At 42.2% G+C, this 24,051-nt stretch overlaps 1 protein-coding gene across 1 annotated transcript in view; it reads left to right on the forward strand.

Moving 5' to 3' along the window:
* The first annotated feature begins 1,480 nt into the window (after nt 1-1,480).
* mybpc2a (myosin binding protein Ca) overlaps nt 1,481-24,051 on the forward strand; it is a 28,323-nt gene continuing 5,752 nt past the window's right edge. The window contains exons 1-21 of the mRNA XM_079233794.1: nt 1,481-1,776; nt 1,920-2,068; nt 3,421-3,538; nt 3,774-3,822; nt 6,600-6,656; nt 6,734-6,906; nt 7,166-7,298; nt 10,622-10,746; nt 13,587-13,692; nt 14,251-14,420; nt 15,613-15,778; nt 16,166-16,272; nt 16,362-16,391; nt 17,721-17,860; nt 18,107-18,266; nt 18,820-18,924; nt 19,076-19,264; nt 19,404-19,538; nt 20,900-21,067; nt 21,399-21,487; nt 22,900-23,095. Coding sequence (XP_079089920.1) covers nt 1,979-2,068; nt 3,421-3,538; nt 3,774-3,822; nt 6,600-6,656; nt 6,734-6,906; nt 7,166-7,298; nt 10,622-10,746; nt 13,587-13,692; nt 14,251-14,420; nt 15,613-15,778; nt 16,166-16,272; nt 16,362-16,391; nt 17,721-17,860; nt 18,107-18,266; nt 18,820-18,924; nt 19,076-19,264; nt 19,404-19,538; nt 20,900-21,067; nt 21,399-21,487; nt 22,900-23,095 — 2,506 coding nt within the window. The 5' untranslated portion in view covers nt 1,481-1,776; nt 1,920-1,978. The remainder of the gene's footprint in view (nt 1,777-1,919; nt 2,069-3,420; nt 3,539-3,773; nt 3,823-6,599; nt 6,657-6,733; nt 6,907-7,165; nt 7,299-10,621; nt 10,747-13,586; nt 13,693-14,250; nt 14,421-15,612; nt 15,779-16,165; nt 16,273-16,361; nt 16,392-17,720; nt 17,861-18,106; nt 18,267-18,819; nt 18,925-19,075; nt 19,265-19,403; nt 19,539-20,899; nt 21,068-21,398; nt 21,488-22,899; nt 23,096-24,051) is intronic.

Genomic DNA, 24,051 nt, shown 5'->3' on the forward strand with positions numbered 1-24,051 from the left:
ATGGGAGGACAGTCTGAAACTATAGATGCGAGAAATGATGAGGAGGTTATGAGGCAATACCGGGCCCATAAAATTAAGCGCTACATAATACTTTAGTGGTGGCTTTCATTATCCCGAATATGAATCTGCAGGATTTTTTTCTCATCAAGTAATCTCCAAAGTACCTTCCGAGGGTCCAGGACAGTGTCTGGAGTTAGTTGACTATGCAAACCTCATCCCAAACACAGCAACTGTCCAAAGTAACAGTGCACGAGTGTAAACAATCAAAGTGTCCCCTGGGTACCATTCCAGGATCAGCTTCCTCCACTTAGCATTCTAACCAAAACCTTTTAAATCATCCTGAACATCTGAACTTGGATCTGTCCTCGGGGGCACTTTTGATTAAAAGATCAAATTAACTGAGCCCATAAAAAGCAGAAAAAGAGAGAGAGAGAGAGAGAGCGAGAGAGAGAGAGAGAGAGAGAGAGAGAGAGAGAGAGAGAGAGAGGTGCCGACTGTGTGGCTCTCTGAATTTATGGAGGCGCATGACCTTACCTGACACGGGACCCTGGATCCATTCTCTCAGCAACAGCTCTCGTCCAATGGATGTCCACCCAGGGCCCTACTCACTCTGCTTGATTGGTGGTTTCTCTTTACCTGCTGCTTGCCCATAAACCGTCTCTTCCTGTAACGCGAAGAGTACGTGAGAAACAATGCAGATTATGTACAGTTAACTGACTTCAGCACAATTAAATAGATTGTTTAATTGCATTGCTGAAGACATAACTTGTTAACAGTTATGTGTCTGTGTGTTGTTGTTTTTTTGTCAAAGAAAAAAAACTGGATTTGTTAATTCGACTCTGAGAAAGAAAGATGTGTTTTTTGGAGTGTGAGAGCACGTTGATTTAACGTGTGAGTGTTCTTCACCTGAAGTCAACAGTATCATTGGGCCAATTAACGCTTGTGTTGAACAGCACAGCACAGATACTGCACAGCCTGACATGTTCCCCGCTCTCTCTCTTCTTCTTCTCCCCCCCCCTCTGGCGCAGAGTTGCCTCCTGATGGTAAGAGAAATGAATACGTTGGCGTCTGTGCGAGCGTATCAACTGACAAGCAAACACCTGACAGAGGTTGCATCAATTTACTTGCAAAAGAAACAAGTGAACGGATAAAAGACTCTCTGGTTTTTTATCGTTGAGATAAGAGTGTACAGCCTCAGCTTATGTTCTGTCAGGGTGGCAGAACGATTGCAGAGAGTCGACCCTAATGTGATGTCTTTAGCGGGGATGTGAGGAGTTCCTTTATTCCCTGGGGCCAGTCTGTTACAGGGGGCTCCTTGGTCGCCTGTCATTTATCAGAGGTTCCCAAATGGTTTACGCAGTGTAACAGCAAAGGAATTACTCGCTGAATGCTTTTGACTTATGGAAAGACTGTTGCTCAGCTGTAGTGCTTAACAACCGTACAGACAGAATAGATCCCTGAGCTCAGCGGGGGGAATTTAGTGGTTTGAGACTTGAGAATGATTCGTATGAGGTCTTCCCAAATCATCTGCAAATAGATTTCCCTGTGAAAGCATCACGACTAAGACGACTGGTTCGGTGGTTTGCTTGGTCTTCTGTTGTTGTCTACAATCTGTTTGTTGTGTGGTATCTAGAACATGATTTCTAGCTTTAATATGCCCTTTGTGATCCATCTATTAACCACCCTTCACAGAGAATGTACCAGGGGAGGATCATCAGCTGTCCGAGCAGAGCAGCATTTTCGTGGAGAGGCCTGAGAGTGCCACAGCAACAAAAGGTCTGGCAAGAGGATCCGCCATAAAAGTCCTGAATTATATCCAAAATTAAACGATTTGCCCACTTAGTGCCGGATTCCTGTTGGAATACAGTCAGCTAATCTATTTGAATTAATTACTGTGTCTCACTCTTGTTCCCTCGCAGGAAAGGACATTAAATTTGTGGCGAAGGTTGACTCCTCAAACCTAACGAGGAAGCCGAACATGAAATGGCTGAAGGGGAAGTGGCTCGACCTGGGCAGCAAAGCTGGGAAGCACCTGCAGTTCAAAGAGGTCTACGACAGGAACACCAAGGTGTGTATGTGTTAATACACACACAATGTCATTGTTGTGAACCACTTTGGTTCAGACTAAAATAACTCAACTGGATTTCCATGAATCTTTTGTGTGCTTGAGATATTCATGGTCCCCAGAGGATCATCTGTACTTTGCACAGACCTTGTGCCTCGGCACAGCGTCACTGAGCCCGTGTGTCTCACGCTACTCTCAACTTTTAAATTAAGTTGTGAGAGTAAAAGACTGTCGGTATGCAAACTATTACTAACCTATCACTTATTATTTTAACAACTTCCCCATTAATAGAATTTTCCACTTCCATGACACAAATACACTGCAAGTTATGCACAAGATGGGCGCATTTAGTATTCCACAAAAATAAACTGTAGACTTTTAAATCATTTCGAATTGCAAAAAAAAAAGTCTTGAGTGAGTGTTTAATCAAACAAATGGTATCGATCAACCAGCTGACTAAAGCCCCTTTTTGGCCACAGGAACTTTTCTCAGGACGAGGAACTTGTGCGCTTCGACCGCAGAGACCAGCGTCTTAATGACGTTATATTAAGTTACATTATCCCTCTAATAACTGTGTTGTACTTTCTCAAAGTACATGAACTCTCGGGATGGGGTTTGCAGGGATGACCATGATGGATTGAACACGGAGAGCGCCTCGGCTTCAACTAGTGTACCGCTTCGTATACTTAAAACAAGGAAGTGCTCGTTTATTGATTTAGGACCTTTAAAGGACGAGGGAAGAGCATTTGTCTTTGTTTCATAACATGAAAAGTAAAATTAGTCTTTGCTGTTGCTTCTCTCTGCTCTTGAGAAAGAGAGCTAAGGACAGCGTGGCAGAGCTGTGAAAGAGAGAATAATACAAGTTATTTTCCTGTTACTTCCTCACTCAACAGATGATTTACCCTGGTAACAGACTCAGTTCCCTACATTTTATTAATTACACCATGCATCAGCAAATACAATGCAGCAGTAAATGTCAGTGCAGTGAGACACAATCTATTTTTTAATAGAAACAGGCGAGCACACTGAACTGCAGAGTGTGTTTACATGTCATGTTGCCTTTTCATACAACATATTTGCCCCATCATCGCAACGGGAACCTTTAAGGTCCTTGAAAAGTTGTCCCGGGATGAGAATAACCAGGCCTTTCTGGGTGAAAATGGGGCTTAATTAGAGATACAATCATCCAGATGGTGAAACTATATTGGTCAAAGTGTGTTGTCTGTATATTCTGAGCTCGTGTTTGTGAGCACGTACCGCAGATCTGTGCATGTACGTGTGTGTGTGTGTGTTTGAGTGTGTGCTCATTTAACTGTGTGTCTTCCTAGCACATCATCCCTCTCTCTCTCTGTCAGATCTACACTTACGAGATGAGCATCATCAAAGTGGTGGATGGAGACGCAGGTGGCTACCGCTGCGAGGTCACCTCCAAAGACAAGTGCGACAGCTGCACATTCGAAGTCTCCGTGCAGGGTAGGTCTGCAGACAGAAAATCTCATTATTGTCATCTTCCATTCAGCGTATCCACCGGCACTATGTAACTGGCTTTGTCAGCCAATAACTCAGTGAGTGTGATACACATTAGGGCCTATCATTTAGTGGCCTAGCGAGGTCATCAGTCCATTATTCCTTTGCCGCTCAAGCCTGCTGTGTAATGAATTAACCTAGCCGGGCTCTCACCAGCCTCTCTCCTTCTGTCTGCTTTCAGCCGTACAAGAAGAGCAGCAGGACAACATCTTGGAGTCGTTTAAGCGATCGTGAGTGTCAGTGCCGGCGAGGGTCTACTCAACGTGTCACCCGCCGTCACACTGTCTCCCATATGCGGCTCTGTAGATCGCTGCCTGTGGGCATCTGTCAGTCTCAACGAGTGTCTCCGGCTGTGTGTCTGTCTATCCCTCAGTTATCGGCGACTTTGTACAAGTCTGTCCGTCCGTCTGTCTGTCTGTCTGTCTTCTCGCCCGCTCTGTCACGTCTCAATGCGTCTGCTTGCCTGGGTGTTTTGGTTCACCTGGAGTCCCTCATGGTTTAGCATCTCATTTATTTCGTCACATGTCTCGGTGACAGTTTCTCAAGAGAGTTAAAAAAGAAGAAAAAAACTGTCTATTTCTGTCTCTGCCTTGTGTGAAGTGTATCTGTGGATCCTGTGACTGTGTAGCTTTTTTTAATGAGTGTTTCATTATTTATTTCAGCTGCTCGGGCTGTAAGTACACGTCCTGTGTGATCGTAAATCAGCCGACACCTTCACACTGAGATCTTGAGCCTCCATGTTTGTAATCTGTGTTTAAAAATATAATTTCCTTCACTCGTTAGAGCGCGAGCAGAGACGCACAGGTAAGATGAGAGACACTACAGGCAAAAAGGCAGCATCGTATTTAGTTGAGACAGGATGTTAGTGTGCTTATTTGCAGAATGCTGATATGCAAGTGAGAGAGGGCGAATGGGGCGGGGGTGGGGATGTTGGTTTGATAAATAAAAAAGCAAAAAAGTTTGTCAAAACGTAAGTATGTTGCTGGGGAGATAATGAATGTTCTTAACGCCATGCAGCTCAACCTTCGAAAGGTAAGCGAGGGATTCCTCATCTGTGTGTTTCTCTGAACATGTATTACAATAGCAAATACATGTAGTCTGCCTCCAATATTTAGGATACTCACTCCTATTGACTCCTAATGCCTTTAAATGTGTCTTTCATATCTGAAGTAACAGGCTTTGTTCTCTTCTTCATTGCATTGTTGCTTCAGAGACTGGGTGGCCAGCTGAAAAGCCTTCACAGGGAGCAATACATATAGGGACATTTTATGTTTAACGGTATTTGTCGGGACAAGGGACACCCACCTTGGAACCTAGACAATCCCGGCCAGAGTAGTTAAAGCTAGCCAAAATGACGTATGAACACTGTATAGAAATAGAAAAAAAGAAATTCAGACATTCAGATTACAAGACACACAGAGGGACAGTAATTCTCTGCTCAGGTAGATGTTACTCCCCAATATCCTTTGCTGCTATAACAATGTTCTGGTTGTCATATATTGCTCCTTTAGGCTCTGCATCAACACATATCTAAATCATGGTGCGTGTGTTTATCACTCTGCACTGACACTTGGAGGAAAACACTGTTTGCATTTCATTTTTTTTGTTGTTTTCATGATGAGCATCCAGTTCCTGCAGAGAGAGCTTCGGTGAAGTGTTTCTAATAATATGTATGAGAGAGAGAGAGAGAGAGAGAGAGAGAGAGAGAGAGAGAGAGAGAGAGAGAGATGAGCATGTTGTGCTTTGCTCTCACTGCACATGCTCACACCATAAAAAAAAAAGCTCATTATAGTAATCCCCTGATTCCCATTTTCATGTGAACTCCAACACAACAGCTTTGGAAAATGTGTTTTTTTTTTGAGCTTCAGTGTGGATTCAGAAAGAAATACTGCAGTTAAACACATTTAGTGTATACGTTATCTTACGCTGTCTGATGCAGCGCTCGAGAATCTCTCAAAAGTGCTCAAGTAGGTTGAAACCTAGCAGTCGCCGTGGCCGCAGTAGACGGCTCGCATCGCTTTCATGCTCGCCCGACCACTCGGAGAACGAGGGCATTATCACCTTGGGAGAATTTACTTGCTTACGGGATTTGGCAAGGGCAACATGGATGGATGTTATCCTTGGATGAACCGCTCACCCATACGACGAACATGATCACTCGGAATTGCTTAGAATTTATTGGCATTTATCTTGCTCTCCGACGGGCTCAGTGAGCCTCGACAAAGCCAGAAAAAACTGTTCACTGTGGAAAACAACAAGCACTCGAGCCTGGAGGCATTTATTGGCGTGTGCCACACACAGTTCTCGTCACCTAGTTGAGCACAAGAGGGAGACTGATGACACAAAAACACGTGGCATCTTCTTATCACTTGGAGATGTGCGTGTGGAAGGGTTTATGCCCCTCGAAAGTTCTCATGATTCTGCATGGAAAAAGTTTGATGTTGAATCTCGAGTGCGTTGATTATTTCTCAGACTTCCATTATAGAAACAGCTACTTCAGCCATGCCGTCACATGAATCGCTCACTTGTGCTGATTTAGACTACAATATGTTTGGGTTTGAACAAGAGTATTTTGCTTACAGCTTAGTTGTGTCATGTCTCCTGCTTACATGTGCTTGTCTATTGTGATTTCTGTCTGTCACTTGAATTCAGGGCATGATGGTAGCTTGTAGTCCTCATCAAACGCTCTGCTCTATGTTCTCACTCATCCTATTTTTGCAACCCTCTGAACACAGGATGAATAAAGGGTAAGATTGAACTACAGCCACTAATTCAATTCATTAGAACTCCACCATGTGCTGTTGTGTTGTTTGCTTTGTTTGCTTTATAACGTTCATGTCATTTCTGTGTATTTATAGCTCTGTGTAATGTGGGATGAGAGTATTATAATGAATGTATATTTTCCCAATGCTCTTTTTTTGCTAGCCAATTCAGCAGTGTTGTAAATAGCTCAGATTTAGTAACGCGCCAAGATGATCACCCTCGATTTCTGTTCTTCGAATTCCAGTGGAGATGCAGGTGAGGATGCTGGTGAGCTAGACTTCAGTGCCCTGCTCAAGAAAAGGTACGACCATCTACTTCAGCCACAGACATACACAATAAACTGAATTTGGATCTCTTACATTTGGTTCTTTTCCTCAGGGAGAAGAAGCAAAAGGTCGTAGAAGAAGTGGATGTGGACGTGTGGGAAATCCTGAAGGACGCCAAGCCCTGCGACTACGAGAAGATCGCCTTTGAGTATGGCATCACAGACCTGAGGGGCTTGCTCAAGAGGCTGAAGAAGATGAAGAAGGTGGAGCCCAAGAAGAGTGACGGTGAGGAGCGAGGGAAGAGACAGGAGAGGTGTTATATGGCAAGAGAAGACTGTGCACGAAGAGCGAGGCGGCAGCCGGGAAACAAGAGCTGTTTAATGCGGCAGGCTGTAAATACCAGCACCGTTTAAAGGCCTCGGGGGAGGGGGGGGGGGGACAACAGGTGGAATGTGTGTTAGCATATGCTCACTGTTGGTTGGCGCTTATGGATTATTTGGCCGTTAAAGCAGTGGATGAACTCTACCGGATTCTTTCTTGTCAGCTTTCCTGAAGAAGCTGGAAGCAGCCTACTCAGTGGAGAAGGGCAAGAAGATCCATCTCGCGGTGGAGCTGGCCGACTTCAACGCTCCAATCAAGTGGCTCAAAAACGGACAGGAAATCAAACCGTCGGCCAAGTAAGCAAATTACCACTATGCACACTGAGCAGTATGTATATGTTGAAGGGGTATACTAGGACACCAAGTGACCAAAGTTGTAGTAAAAAGTTGTTAACAGTAAAACTGTAACATTTAAACTCAGGTGACTGACAGTACCTTGAGACTCTTGCTGCTCCATGAAGTCATGCTATACAAGAAATTCTACGAAACAATACTTTACTATACTTTAATGTTATATGAACATGTATTGTCTAGGTAATTGGTGCAGCCAGAAAAACAAAATTAGGCAAATAGCAGTGAGACTGGTTGGAGCTCAGGGCTGCTAAATTATTCAAATGTTGGGTTCCCACAATTAAATGAACATAATCAACTGCAATATTGCTATTTTATATTATATGCCAAATTACCAATTTGCATGAACCCACACTCATTTACACACAGGTGACATTCATCATGTTTACGCTGGTCATTTACTGAGTAATCCAAACTTAAGAGTGTTTGCTGAATCTGACGTGGCACACTGGTCCGAGACGAAGAAATGCAAGAGAAAGTTAAGATAAGAATATCAAAATGTTCTTGCATGAGGTCCAATCATCTGGAGGATTATGAGCGAAGAACCAGGTTTGATGCACATTGAGTAGTAGATGGGTTGCAGGATTGGAACAGGTGAATCAGCTGGGCAGCAATCAATGAGTCAAGTCGTGGAGGAGCCAGGCAGAAAGGGGAGAGCTGGAGACACGAGAGATACCCGTCTCAAACTGTCCTGTCAAATGTTGAGGGGTTTCTCACAGACATTTTGAGCCATTTATAAACACTTTCCGGAAGTCTGCACTTCTACACACATTGCCCAAGGGAATTACCCACAATTCTTAGTAATATGACATTACCAGTGTTAGCCGTGCAAACGTGGAAACGCTCGCCTTGTGAGGCAAGCCTGGAAGACGTTCAAATCAGGGAGTACAAGTTATAAATTAAATAACCACAATTGCGCATGACATTTGAGGGTGTTGGTATATGTCGCAGCAAAGCGCTGTCACATTAGTATTTACCACATTTCAAGCCTTTTGCAGCCTCTCACACTCAACCCTTTAACAGGTGACATCAGTTAGGTCCCTGAGGGTTCAGGGTTTAGGGCCTTAAGGAGGACATTGGGATCACGGCCATGACAGAAACTCAGAGCCAGTAAACACTCTGGACATCACTGGAACTGCACTGTTGGTTGTACATTATCTAAGGGTTCCTACAAGTGACCTTTTCCTCATTTTTTTATAAAAAATATTATACATGAAAACATATGTATGTATACATTTTTTTTATTTATAATGATGAATAAGTAAGTGCTTCAGATTCATCATTTATATCTTGTGGACAAAATGCACTTTATCCAAGTTAAAGGTTGTTTCACAGTGAAGTGCATTTCCACAATTCATGTGTGTTTCCTGTAAAGCTGCCAGTACCGTCACATGTTCACCGGAGTGCTAGGCTGATGTTACAGTGAGAGTCCAGAGCAACATACACACACAGCTGAGCTGTTCAGGAATATTCCACATTGGCATTGCACATGGACTGGAAACCGACCGAGATGAGTCACAATTGTTTTTATTAAAAATCTTTAGGAACAAACTTTCTGACTCACATCAGATATACATGTTAGTTCTGAGCATCTTAAGCCTGCAGCGCTCTCCTCAGAGTCTCTCGCCCTCCACTTTGCTTTTTCTTCTCCTTCAAAGGCTTCTTTTGCTGTTCTATTCAAGAGGCTACAGCTGTTGCGAGTGGTATTTTTTCAATGGCTCCACCAGCTGCCATTTTGAGTCGCTTAATGCTGTTCATTGAGTGTAAGGCAGACCTCTTCCTGTTTGATTAAACAGTTACTCTGAGAGAGGGGACTTATTTATTCCTGAACAAAGCCTCCCAGGCGCTTCACCCGGCCTCTGCCACGCCCACCTTCAGTACCTGCATGGAGAGCCGCCACAGAACAAGTTACAGACGGGGAACACTGAGGATAAACTTGAGGCACATACGTGTCGCATTTCTTTTCTTTCGAACAGTGCAAGAGCAAAACCTTATGTTTATGGGACAAAATGACTTTGCTGCGTTTCGGAAAAGACCGTATTTTGGGTTAAAACACGTATGAAAGTGACGTTATTTAAGTACGGAGGTTACGCAACAAATAAATCAACGTTGGGGTTACAGTACTTATGAAAGTGACGTTATTAGTATGTAACTTCCATACTTAGAAAGAAGTGTCACATAAGTATAGAAGTTCAAATCAATGTTTGGGTTGAAACGGATACGTAAGTGATGTTACTTCAGTGTGGATGTTACAGATTGTTAAATTCTGGTTGCACACTGGACACGAACAGCGGTCTTCAGAGTGAAAGTTTGTGGACCCATCCATCCACAGCAACCTCCTCTCGATGCAGTCTCTGTCACTCTTTATCGTACCGTTCCTGGCTCACCATAACGTGAGGCAAATTATACTTCTTTACTTGTATATCTATACATGTTGTCTGGGAACAGCCTGAATTAATTAACCTTTTAAAAATCGAGGTATTCTTTAGGATTCTGCTCGAAATAACATACCCAAACTAAAAAGGGTGTATCTCTGCAACCACTAGGGCTAGTGGAATAATTCTGGTATTATAATAAAAGGTACACGTGTGAGATTGTGTTCATATGTGTAAATATCAGTATATATGTTACTGGTCAAGAGTAAATAAAGATTGAAACACAGCAAAAATAGAAGTGTCAGGTCTGTCTCACCCTATATAGGTGCCATGGTGCTTAGTACTCTTCTTTTCTGAAGACCTACATGTGTACGAAAAGCATAAACGCGAAAAGACAAGTTCAAATTGAATGCTATTTAAAATGATTCCCACTTTAGTTTACTGCCTCATTTTTTGCTATTCAAGTTAAACTTCCTGTGAATAGCAGTTGCCACCTTATGTTGTCCAGGGATGTGAACACTTGTAACCATGGAAATATTTCCCATCACACCTTCTGTTGTGTGCGATGATGGTGAGCCTGTGGCGTCACTGTAGGTAGTGCTTTGATTTATGTCACCATGCATACAGCAGCCTAAATGTGCGTGTGTGTGTGTGTGTGTGTGTGTGTGTGTGTGTGTGGGAGCATATACTGAAGGTCTGATCAAGAATGTGTGGACTCTTTGTTTCGGTCTGTGACTGAATCACTCTCGTCGTCTTCAGGCCTCCATGCATCTGATTTATTGAAAGCACTTACTCATTATTTTCACTCACTCTCTCTCTCTCTCTTTTTTTTGTCTCTCTCTCCCCCCGCGTCTGTTCTCGATCCTCCTCGTATAATCTTCCCCCATCATCCAGGTATGTGTTTGAGAGCGTGGGCAACAAGCGGACACTCACTATCAACAAGTGCAACCTGTCTGATGACGCAGCCTACGAGTGCGTGGTCGGGGAGGAGAAGTGCTTCACGGAGGTTTTTGTCAAAGGTATATGAGTCACTGTCTTTGGAGGAATCCTGCTTTCAGCCGGAAGACGGTTTATTTCCGCTCGGTTTAGCAAATGCTGTCATTTGAGCGTAGAGACGCTCGACAGCTCCGTTCCCTTCGTGTGTCTGTTTGTCATCTGTTTATTTCGATGCTTTTATTGCCACACAGTAGCACGCCGCTGCAGCCGGTTGTCGGCTCACTCATCCTTAATGAGTGCAACTCTTGCTTTTGTTATTGTCATGTATCACTGCTGTCGTGCTTTACATATTCATGTGCTGTCACATTTATCAGAGGTTGAATGATATGTGAATATTTGAAGGTCACTGTGATTGGTGTTCAATTTAAATATTAATATGATGTGGTAATATAAGGTATATTTATATTTTATACCAAAATATTCAAGTACAAGTATTCAATGTTTCTTGTATTGTTGATAATGATAATGATAAAAATCTCTTGGTTTTAATAGACAAGCATTCTATTTTATGCTATTATTTGATTTGATTTTATATTATATTATTTTATATAATACTATTTACATTGTTTTATATGATATTATACTATATTAAATTATTTGTATTTTATATTATACTATATTATATTATTTTATATTATATTGTATGAGATGCATTGAGATATACAGTAAACCAATTATATAGGTTTACTGTATATCTCAGTGGCCTCTTCTCTGTCCTTTGTGTGTGTGAGTATGAGAGGTTTTAATAGATGTAATTAGGTCAACTGCTTCTACGTTAATCCCATGCTTTACTTTGTGTGCTCGCCGCTGCCCATCCTGCTTTTACATTATCAGAGGCCATACGAAAGGGTAAGCTCTTCACCACAGACATGCAGCTACAGCAGTGTGTGTCCGTGTGTGTGTGTCCACTTCATTTCAGTGTTTGTGTCGATAAAAAACATCATTCATGTCACTGTTTGCAAACATCTACATCAGCACCTCGCTGTTGACTCATCTTGATATCACTAAAGGCAGTGGGGAGTTCAGTAGATGACAACTAGTCAACACCATAAACTAGTATTCATATTACTAAAGAAAAGTACTCTGTCTTGTGTCGTGTTGTGTGAAGTGAATGACATCAAATTCAACTCTCACAAATCTCTATGTAAATGTTCTTACACTAAGTTATTTAAGTAGTCGCTTTGCTTCACTTTTCCTAAATGGTAAGTAGTTACTAAGTAAGTCTTTACAGAAAGTGACTCCTGAAGGTGTTTTCAGCAACATGATCTCATGGGAACATTCGCATTTACATTTCTCCGCGAGTCATTAAACGCACCGTTCTCACTCCCAACTCGTCACATACGGATGCACTGTTGCAGTCTCAAACAACATTGGGAATTCAAACCAATTTTATGTTATTTTTTCGGAAAAGATCATTTACTACATAAATGAAATTGCGTACGGCAGAAGTAGTCAATGTAAATAATTCAACGGTTGACTTTTGGTTTCACACAAACAGCCGTCTCCTGCGTTACAGTCCTGTGTTTGTTTGACCCGTCTATCCGTCCATCCCGACCTCCATATGCGCTCTTTCTACTCTTTCAGCTGACTTTCAGAGCACTTCCTGCAGTCATACTATGAATTAAACTTGGGGTGTTATTCATACACCATTTGTTGAGCCCAGGCTGTTTTCAGACAGAGAACTACGAGAATGATCTCCTCCCATTATTTGCTCATTTAAACCATTTGTGCAGTCCACGTTTTCTCGTATTTTTTCTAGTTGGGTCTTCTCCATATTTCAATAGAGGGAAAAAGTATTTATCTTTTTACACAAATAAACCACAAATTACGCTGAAGACATTGAGCTCATTGAACGTTTTGTGAGGCCCACAGTCACATCGTACATGTTTCTATGGCTCTCTTTTGAGCTGAGGTTGAAGAGAATTGAGATGCCCGGAGGGAGGACTGGATGCTGACGATGACAAATAGCCGAGGCTAGCAAAGCGCCGAGCGTCACACCGTGTGGTTACACAATGGGACTCCCACCACCTCAGGAGACTCGAGGCACCTTCCACCTCTGCAAGACGGCTGTGCTCTGTGGCACTGATAAAGATTGTAGGAGTACGTTGTGCTCTGTGTGCTGTCTGTCCTACTTATGGAGAACACTCATATACATGCCACCTTCCACCCATCCAGAGGAGGCAAGATGCAAAAATACCCAAATTACAGCTGACGTTTACTCCAAGATGAGTTTCGTCAACAAAGTAAAAACTAAAGTTGTTTTGTCTAGATCTGGATTTTATGTTTCAAATCAATAACTCATTTTCTGATTAAATAATTAACTTGAGCTTCCGATTAATTAATTAATGAAGTTCTGATTGATATACAGTGAATTCAAAATCAGACAAAACTCTTCACACCTGTGAAACAAACACTCTAATTAATGTCTCATTTTGTTATTTTTTAATTGCACATTAAGTCATAAATTAAACAAAATGATCTACATCCACAACTAAACATAACATAAGTAATAGTGTCATGACAAATCCATATAATAAACAATAATGAGGATTCACTTCCCATATTAGTAAGGTAAAGTTCTTCTGTTGTGCTTGATTTGAACTGAATACCCAGCCGATACTTCATTGGAAATCAAGACTTTGCATGTAGTAGAATTTAGTAGTATTTAGGACTCCAGCAATGATTGATGTATGTTTTCACTCACTGTACAACATAAAAGCCTGACTCACTCTACTCAAACACCAGCGCTGTTCATCCAGCACATGTTTCGTCCTCCTCAGTATTTCTCTGGTGATTATGTTTATGACTCAGTGTCACGCTGCTGTTTCCAGAGTTTGAGTCAAAGCTTTGCGTTTGTCTTCAGAGCCTCCGGTCACCATCACCAAGCTGCTGGATGACGTTCACACCGTGGTGGGAGAGAAGGTGGAGTTTGAGGTGGAGGTGTCCGAGGAAGGAGCCAACGTCAAATGGTGAGTGGTAAATGCATAATGATGGCCAAAGTGAAAAACCTCCTATCTGCAAAATGATCCAGGAAAAGTGGGGGGAACCTCCAATCTGCACTTGAGTGTTACAATCTTCATCAATTTGACAAGCCCATGTTAATCTAGTTTCTAGTTTATAAACATAAACAAAACATGAAAAAATAGAGGAAATAAAAAGCCAGTATGCAGTAGCTTGTCTTCACTGAATAAGCGCTTGTTCTCAGCAGGATTTAATGAATCCATTCACAAACATTCAGTCAATATGGTTGAAAAAATACATATTATGTTTTTTGAAAAATTACTTTTACATTTCTTATAACTCAGCTCCTAAAACCCAAAAGTATATCTGTGAAAATGTTCACCTTCTGCACCGCTTTGAAAAATATACCAAAGCCTCGTGATCCCTGAAGGCTCTAGCCATGTAGAACATTGCCGACATGTCAATCAGCTCTCCCTCCCTCCTCTGTGTGTTTAAGTGTCACTGAAGCGTGTGTGTGTCTGTGTGTGTGTGTGTGTGTGTGTGTGTGTGTGTGTGTGTCTCCTCAGGATGAAGGATGGAGTTGAGCTGAACAGGGATACCGCAGGTTCAAAGTACAGGTTTAAAAAGGATGGGATAAGACACATTTTGATCATAAATGAAGCTACGAAGGAGGATATTGGAATGTATCACGCGTTCACCAACGGCGGCGAGTCGAAGGCAGAACTGGAGGTTGAAGGTACTGGTTTCTCTGTTAAAGTGAGAATACATATTTGCGGAGCATCAGCTGCTGTATAAAGTTCGCTAACACGTATTTCAGACACGGCTGTTTAATTAGGAACATTAGGACATTTACACATCAGCACATGTTGATGTTTTGCATCCTGACAAGCATGGGAAGCAATAAATTAGCCATTACTCATCCCATGATTGATATTACTCCATTAATCCCCTGTTATCAGTAGTTCATCACATTATTCGTCATGCTAATTTTCTTCTACGCCTCCCAGATTGATGGTTGGGTCTTACCTTACCCCTCAGACATCAGGCTATCGAAATCGCTACAGTAAGAGCCAGACGAGTCTCTCGAATTGATTAGAGCGTGAGAAAATGTCCGTCCTCAGTGGACACTCCAGGCAAAGTACACAAGCTGATCAATATGAACGTGGTGTTGCAACCTGATAGACGAGGTAGACATAGACTTTGTGAATAAGGTGCACACCAAGATGTCCCACAAGGTATTAAATTCATTTTAAAGGACTGTTTCGAGACTTTGGGTGATAATTCAGTTGTTAGTCATGTGTGTTTGTTAAGTATGAAGCTGCAACCAGCAGCTGTTGTGCTGATCTTAAAGACTGAACAGTAAGAACAGCTCGCTAGATTTCAGGAAGTTATCCCCCCGGCAAAGTAATCGACCAGCAATGTATCGTTTTTACACTTTTTTTGTTTGTACGATCTGGAAGATCTCTCTTTTGGTCTCTTTTGGTCTCTTTTGGACTCTTTTGGTCTGTTTTGCGGCCCCTATGGCGATAAACAGTAATTGCAGGTGTGTTTTGGGATCTCACTTCCCAGAGATCCAAACAGTGTGACATCAGATTATTCATCATCTATCGTTTTTCTTTGTTCGCTAAAAATCAATATCCCACTTCTCTTAATGACCAACCATTGCTGGGACATTCATTTTACTGAAAATCTTCAAGAGTATTACTTTAAACACAAGCGATATAATGCTAATTCCTCAAAATATCAAACTATTCCCTTTTCTTGATAAAGAAGAAATACAACCTTGCTGGACTTTGCCATGTAATAACAAGACTGCAATGCATTTCTAACCCATAGATACACAACGCTGTCTTAACACCGGCCGGACCAATTGTCTGCGTAAACAAACGTCTGCGTGCTACTGATCTATGTCGACGTCTTTGCTTCAGATAAGGAGCTGGAGATTCTTCAGAGCATCGCCGACCTGACAGTGAAGGCTGCCGAACAGGCCGTGTTCAAGTGTGAAGTGTCTGACGAGAAAGTGACGGGGAAATGGTTCAAGGACGGCGTGGAAGTCCTGTCCAGTGATCGCATCAAAATCACACACATTGGAAGGTATTGAATCAATGTCTGAATGTCAAAAAAGGCTGTTGTTTGGGGCTCACTGTCAGAGCCATCACACACACACACACACAAACACACACACACACACACACACACACACACACACACACACACACACACACACACACACACACACACACACACACACTCTCATCTGCACACCCCTCCCCCCCCTAGGGTCTGGGGTTTCTCTCAGTAATCCCTCCATCAGGAGATAGGCCAAGACAACAGCGGTCACACAAGGTGAAAGCCATTTAGTGTGTTTCTCAGTCTGCGATATCGCCTCGTGGAGTATGTTGCTACGGCAACAGTCTGACGCATAATTGCTGGTCACAACGAGTGTCGTCTCCTTGGTAACATCTGGTAACATGCCCCCAGGACCCACAAGCTGATGATTGATGAAGTGGAGCCTTCGGACGCTGGAGATTACACGTTTGTCCCCGACGGCTACGCGTTTTCTCTCTCCGCTAAGCTTAACTTCCTCGGTGAGAGCGACACGCAAAACCAACACATGAAGCATCTGATGAGCTGAGCGTATCTGAATAAGACTCATTCATATGTTTTACACCCACAGAAATCAAGATTGAATATGTTCCCAGAGAAGGTGAGCATTGTTGTTTTGAACCACATTATCTTTACAGAGTATGCTAGATCTATGAGAGAAATAGAAATGTCGCAGTTTTCAAAGTAAAGGTATAATTTACACTTAGTCTTAAAGTAGAAAAGTGCAGAAAACAAGTAGTGCTGCTCGAGGGTGCTCACAGAAACACAGGGACTAGTTCAATATATGAACACCAAAAACTGGGTTGGGGTCGAAAATAAGTATGTTTGTTACATGAAATAAGTGTGTTTCTTACATAAAATGAGTGTGTTTGTTACATAACATAAGTGTGTTTGTTACATACAATAAGTGTGTTTGTTACATGAAATAGGTGTGTTTGTTACATAAAATAAGTGTGTTTGTTACATAAAATAGGTGTGTTTCTTACATAAAATGAGTGTGTTTGTTACATAACATAAGTGTGTTTGTTACATACAATAAGTGTGTTTGTTACATGAAATAGGTGTGTTTGTTACATGAAATAAGTGTGTTTGTTACATAACATAAGTGTGTTTGTTACATACAATAAGTATGTTTGTTACATACAATAAGTGTGTTTGTTACATGAAATAAGTGTGTTTGTTGCATAAAATAGGTGTGTTTGTTACATACAATAAGTGTGTTTGTTACATGAAATAAGTGTGTTTGTTGCATAAAATAGGTGTGTTTGTTACATAAAAGAAGTGTGTTTGTTATATAAAATGAGTGTGTTTGTTACATAACATAAGTGTGTTTGTTACATAACATAAGTGTGTTTGTTACATGAAATAGGTGTGTTTGTTACATAAAATAAGTGTGTTTGTTACATAAAATAGGTGTGTTTCTTACATAAAATGAGTGTGTTTGTTACATAACATAAGTGTGTTTGTTACATACAATAAGTGTGTTTGTTACATAACATAAGTGTGTTTGTTACATACAATAAGTATGTTTGTTACATACAATAAGTGTGTTTGTTACATAAAAATAAGTGTGTTTGTTGCATAAAATAGGTGTGTTTGTTACATACAATAAGTGTGTTTGTTACATGAAATAAGTGTGTTTGTTGCATAAAATAGGTGTGTTTGTTACATAAAAGAAGTGTGTTTGTTATATAAAATGAGTGTGTTTGTTACATGAAATAAGTGTGTTTGTTACATACAATAAGTGTGTTTGTTACATACAATAAGTGTGTTTGTTACATAAAATAAGTGTGTTTGTTACATAAAATAAGTATGTTTGATTCGGGACACTGCAAGTGGCACGATCAGGTACAGGTTGTACAGTATGTGACGCTTCTCACCTGGTTGACCTCCCTCTGCCTGTCTTCTCCTCTCGCGCTCACGATGAAAGACCCTCCCAAAATACACCTGGACACCAGTGGCATCGGCAGCAAGAACACCATCATCGTGGTGGCTGGAAACAAACTTCGCCTCGACGTTGAGATCACAGGAGAGCCGGTGCCCACTGTGTGCTGGATGAAAGGAGACGAAGTGAGGACGAACAGAGAGGATTCTGACCGTTCACCTCATACACACACACACACACACACACACACACACACGTCAGATACTCTCCACCTTTGTGCGTCAATCAGAGCATGCCGACGTTAGTCACTGAGCAGCACAAAAGAAGAATGAAACATGAAGAGAGGTTTAATCACCTGTCATGTGGCCACTGTCTTCAGCAGTCTGGTTCGCTCTGTCCGTGTCTCTCGCCTGTCCCGCCCTGTGCGGTAGGTGCTGTCCGCGGCCGAGGGACGGGTCCGCGTAGAGTCCACGGAGACCCTGAGCACCTTTGTGATTGAGGGGGCGGAGAAAGGCGACGAGGGCCGCTACTCCATCACCGTGACTAACCCCGTCGGAGAGGACAAGGTTGAACTCACGGTCAAGATTGTGGGTCAGTGGCTTTTGCTCACTTTTGCTTTTTTTTCACCTATGTTCTGTTCTCTGTGCTCCTATTCTACTTTTCCTGCGACTCGGCACAGCGCTCTTGAAATGAGATTTGATCATGACATTAATGAAAAATTGTTACAGTTGGTGCCATCTTTTAAACCCATAAATCATCGGAATTTTAGGTCTATCCCAAAGCCAGCTCACTACAATTTACATATCCATGTGTATTGAATCATTACATTTGTTTAAGTTTGAGAAACTATGCCGTTCTCTACGATAAGCAGTGTAATGTGAACGTACACTGGATTTGTTGCAACTGGCTACATATGTGCTGCTGCAAAATCACTTACATGACACTACAACGTTATTTGACAGGGAAGTGGGTATGACCACTGCTGTGAAAGACAAATCTGAATAATTGAATTAGGGTCAAAGCAAAGCTAAGGATGTGATGTTCACCTGAAAAAAACACTTATGCCATAATCATGCTTTCTCTCTTGTCTCCATCTGTTTATCTTTCCTCTCTTTCCATTTACAAATCTAACCCGCCTCTCCAGATATGCCCAACCCTCCTGAGAATGTCAAATGCACATCAGTTGGCGAGGACTTTGGCACGATCACATGGGACCCTCCTGCATTTGACGGCGGAGTTCCCATTAAAGGTACCCCTGAAACGTAGACAGCGGCTAATGTTCAGGTCCTGTGTCTACCTCCCTGGAGAAAGCAGTTCAGTATCCACTCTGTTTACCACATGTGAACGTCTTTCTGCAGAACAAGGATATTTCTAATGACTCCCGTATGTTCTTCCTCCAGGGTACCTGCTGGAGAGGAGGAAGGTCGGCTCAGCCAGATGGACTAAGCTCAACTTTGATGTGTATGAGTCCACCACATATGAGGCTAAGAAGATGATTGAAGGTGTACTTTATGAGATGAGAGTTTTTGCAGTCAACGCCATTGGCATCTCTCAGGCCAGCGAAAACTCGCAGCCCTTCATGCCCATTGGTGCGTTGCCATTTATCATTAGTAGAATGGTTAATTAACAGAGGCTTTTCACACAATGCTCATTTTGAGGCAGCTTTACCTACCTCCCATCCCATTTACACTGGGTATTAACGTATTAATTAGCTCCTGTCTCTCTCAGCCCCCACCGGTGAGCCCACCCGTCTCATAGTGGATGATGTGACAGACACTACCTGTGCTCTCAAGTGGCGTCCTCCAGAGAAAATCGGAGCAGGCGGCATCGACGGTTACATCATTGAGTACTGCATAGAAGGAAGTAAGTACACACAAAATGTTTTGGCACTTCATAGTAAAGGCCTGTACACACAGTGAACGTTTAATTTGTAAGATTACATCAATATGTTGTTTTTGAACTATTCTTTTTTGTCATGAGTACTTTCACACAGAATGGGACGATTGCGTTATTTCTTACGAAGCAGGGTTGAGTTTTCCGGGGTATTGCACCGCTAATTAAAGCATCGACCAATGAAGTTCTCCGGAATGAACTACAACAACAAAGAGGCCACGCAGTCCAAACAAAGACGGCAAACTTTATTACTTGTTTCGACTTTGGCAAAGGAAGAACAGATCAGTTCCACTCCTTCCATTCTTACTTTACACTGTAAAAGCCCGAGACATTTACACTGTAACTGTTTACCAAAAGAAAATACACTCAGAGCATTTCACTAACAGGAAACTCAAATAGACAGTTGATTACAGTAACTTGTTATACAACAGTTACATTTATTCAAACCTTTTATTGAAAAATTGCTGCAAATTCACATCATTACTGGTGTGAATTGTTTTGATGTGAAATATTGGCATCGTAGTATTTCAAATGTTTGTGTATACGCTGTAACTAATGTTAAAAAAAAAAGCATTTTAGAGAGTTTATACGCTGTAACTAATGTAAAAATAAATTGGGTATTAAGGCTGACAATGCTCAAAAGACCTGTATTATTAAGGACAGCTTTTGGGTTTCTAGGTTTTGGTTGATGTTCATCCTCCTCCAGCGTAACTGTCTTTGTCTCTGTTGCTAGCTAACAAGACAAAGTCATGCTAAAGAAGGATACACCAGCCAAAGTAAACCTGGCAACGTTAGCTAAACTCCTCCCCCAACTAGCGACTGTCAAATCATAGCAGCCCTAACGTCACAAGAGCAAAAGCAACCAGGCATTACGTTCACTACCAAAGATCATCATTAACTAATTAGTTTGTGAGGTCATGTTGTAAAAAAAGCCCCATTCTTGACTATCTCCACTGTAGTACGGTATTGCTCAGTCTTTGGGTCGTCTCCATGTCCTAGACACTTTTTCAAGATTTTCATTCTATAACCAGTCGGCTGGAAGTGAAAAGTCTGATATGCAGTGTTTTCAACCAAAGCTGGTAAAATCTGTAAACTATAAATAAGTCTACTTTTGTCTACTTCCATCTGAATGTAAGGACCCATTATTTCAGAAATCACTTTTAATTTCTGTGCAATAAATCTCCCGTGGCTTTCAATGCAATCAGCATAATGTGCAACGTAAAAATGGTCAATTAGACACGCCTGATCCCTGAGCAGTTTCTCTACATCATCCAGAGATCTCTGGATTGCTTCTGGTTTTCTGACCTGTTCCTTGACGGCTCCTTCCTCAGGCGATCAGTGGGTGCAAGCCAACGAAGAACCAGTGGAGAAGAACCAGTACAGGGTGAAGGGTCTCCCAGTGGGGGAGAAGATGCTGTTCAGAGTGGTGGCCATCAACATCGCCGGGCGCAGCCCTCCCGCCACTCTCGCCCAGGCCGTCACTATCAGGGAGATCGTGGGTAAGAGAACAAGCCGTCATGTTTTATAGAAATTCAACTGAACGATGAAGCTTGAACATTTCCCAGCTTTGGTACCAGTCAGTAACGACGATCTGCCAAAAAACAACATCTAATTATCATGCTTAGCGTTGGGTCTTAGTACATGGATTACTTCTTAACCACATCCTGCATCCAAAAAGGAAAAATTCCACTGTGTGCTTTCTAATCTTCCTAGTATTACACATGTAAAAGATGCACATGCGGTACATCTTACATGTACATTCCCCCCACGCCACCCACTCACATTCTACTTATCTTTTCCTTCTCCGTCTCTCATGTGTCGACTACCCAGAGAATCCAAAGATCCGCGTGCCTCGCAATCTGAGGTCCAAACTCATCAAGCTTGTGGGGGAGAAGGTGAACTTGGTCATCCCCTTTCAGGTTAGTCTGAGTCTGGCCAAGCTCTTGGTTTTCTTGTTCTATTTGCAAAAGCAGAGAACAACCGGTTACGCCAAGAGTGGCAAAATATGAGGTGCTTAAAGATTACTAGGTTCACACTTTTACTAAATGGCTATTTCAGACTGAAGCATTTCTAAGAAAGTCTTGGTCGCACCAACAAAGATCCTTTTTTTAAACCATGGTTTCACTTTAAATCACGTTGCACCAAACTTGTCTTAACATTAAGAAAGATCTAATTTAAACCCAACAGCCAAAACAGGCTGAACCCAAAACAGGAAGTAACATGCATGCAAATGTATATACAGTATTGTGATTTTTCTTGGAACAGTTTTGCTTCATTAAAAAAAATAAACAGTATTTACTCATTTTCAACCTAGTTTTGCTAAACTTCGATTAGAACTAATCAGCCTAAAAATACCTAAAAAAGTCAAGTAAAAAAATTAAAATGGACCAAAACCACAGGCAAGAGATATCAGCAGCAGATATGCGGTTGCTCATTTCTGTATATCATGTCCACATGCACTTTATTTGTATGTGTTGGAGAGGTGAAATAACCAAATGCTTAACCACATAGCTGCAATGTGACGGGGCATTTTTCTTCTTCTTGTAAAATGAAACCCAGATCTTTAAACTTCGTAGGAACAGAGAGGCCTCAGGGAGCATGACAGCTTTTTGAAAGCAACCTGCAACATGACATTGGTAACAAAAAGAAGCTAACCATAAGTAGCAAAGGGGAAAGCATTGTTACAAATAAAAACAGACAAGAAAAACGGAGCCACGGCTCCACTTTGAAGAAGCAGATGAAAAGCTGTTCTGAGACGGAGGACGTGGCTACGTGACGCTCCCCTGGGAGAAAAGAGCACCCACAGCTCTGTCATCTTATCCAAGAGCTGGACGAAGAATGTTCCAACTGCTGCTTTCACACTGAAGCAATATGTGGTTGAACTAAAGCTGAAAGACCTGGAAAAGGATGCCCCAAACAATTTCAATGCCAAAACTTGAAAGACATCTGACTAATAAAGAAAGACTTGGAAAGGTTCTCTGAGATCGGATCGCATGTTATCTTGTGGTACACAAAATAAGTGTATTTAGTAGATCAATGAAAACGAAATATATCGAGGGACAAATAATTAGATTTCAATATTGTAAAGAAATAAACAAACAGTAATATGTGTAAAATACATCAATCAATACATGAGGTTGTGTATTGACCTAATAAAAACATTTAGGAATGTTTACTTCCTGTTAGGTTTCTTCCTTCATACACCAGTCATACATCATATCAATGTTACTTCAATGATCACAAGCCAACTGACAAACCTTTAGCGCCATGCTATTCTGTCCATTCTGTCCAGTACTTTCATTTGATTCCCTTTCCATACCTCTGACTGCAGGGTAAGCCTCACCCAGTCGTGACCTGGTCCAAAGATGGCGTTCTCCTGGAGGACAACACAGTGGGAACTCGCACCAGTGAAGTGGACACCATCCTCTTCATCCGCTCGTCAGAGAGAAGCCACTCTGGGAAGTACACGCTGTCCGTTCAGATCGAGAACATGACGGCCAGCGCTGACGTGCACATCCAGGTTGTAGGTCAGTCCCGTCACGGGCACCGATCCCAGCTCCACCCGCGGGTGCTGCCTGTTCCCTCTTTTAGATCAGGACGCCGTGCGCTTCATACTTCACAAGTCACCCGATTAATAACCTGTTTGGAAGGGGATGATGGCTTGAGCCCAAATCTTTTTTCCCCTTCAAATTTGATGATAATTCCTAATTTCATACTCCCAGGGATCTGTGGCTCAAAGTAGCAAATCATCAAAGCTCTGATTCCTCTCTCCGGTTTAATCCTGGCTCCTGCACTGCCACCGCGGCCGCCAGCTCATTCCTCATCTCAGGGCTCGTCTCCCCGGGTCAGGGTGTCGGGCGGATTATTTGGCGGGGCTCCACTGGGATTATGTGCGCGTAGACTGGGATTAGGTTTGGATTTTGAGGGCTACTCTGTCACTTCCTCTGCCGAGAAGGTTGAGCTAATGAGAGGCTGCACTCCTCTGATCGGCACCCTCTCAGCTGATCTGTCACTGCACTGTTTCGGCAGGAGACAGAACAGGAAGGATTACCGGGCAGAAACAGTCGCGCTGCTCACTTTCCCTACTGTACTCCGCAGAGGAGATTAATGGCAAACACACTCCCATGTTGTACAGTCGTTCTGCACTGCGCAGCCCACACAGAAAGAGCAATGATAAGCACAATGCATCCTTCTGCTCTGGACTATTTCTCAGTTTGGCAGTTCTGTACCAACACAGTTTTTTCTCATAACGTGTGCATCCCCACCTTTCCTTGAACCTTTGTCTTTTGCTCTGCTAATCTGTCAATCTTTGCCAAGTCTCTTCCACTGCGAATGTTGATTTATTTCTCTCTGTGGGACTTTCCTGTTTCACGTTATCAATCTCTCTCCATCTAAAAGCTCGCCTCCGTGTCGACACAGGAAAGGAAGACAGTTAGTTATCTCAACGAGCTACACGTAACCAAATCCTCCAACTTTATCTCCG

Source organism: Taurulus bubalis (assembly GCF_910589615.1).
Source record: "Taurulus bubalis genome assembly, chromosome: 17".
Taxonomy (NCBI): domain Eukaryota; kingdom Metazoa; phylum Chordata; class Actinopteri; order Perciformes; family Cottidae; genus Taurulus; species Taurulus bubalis.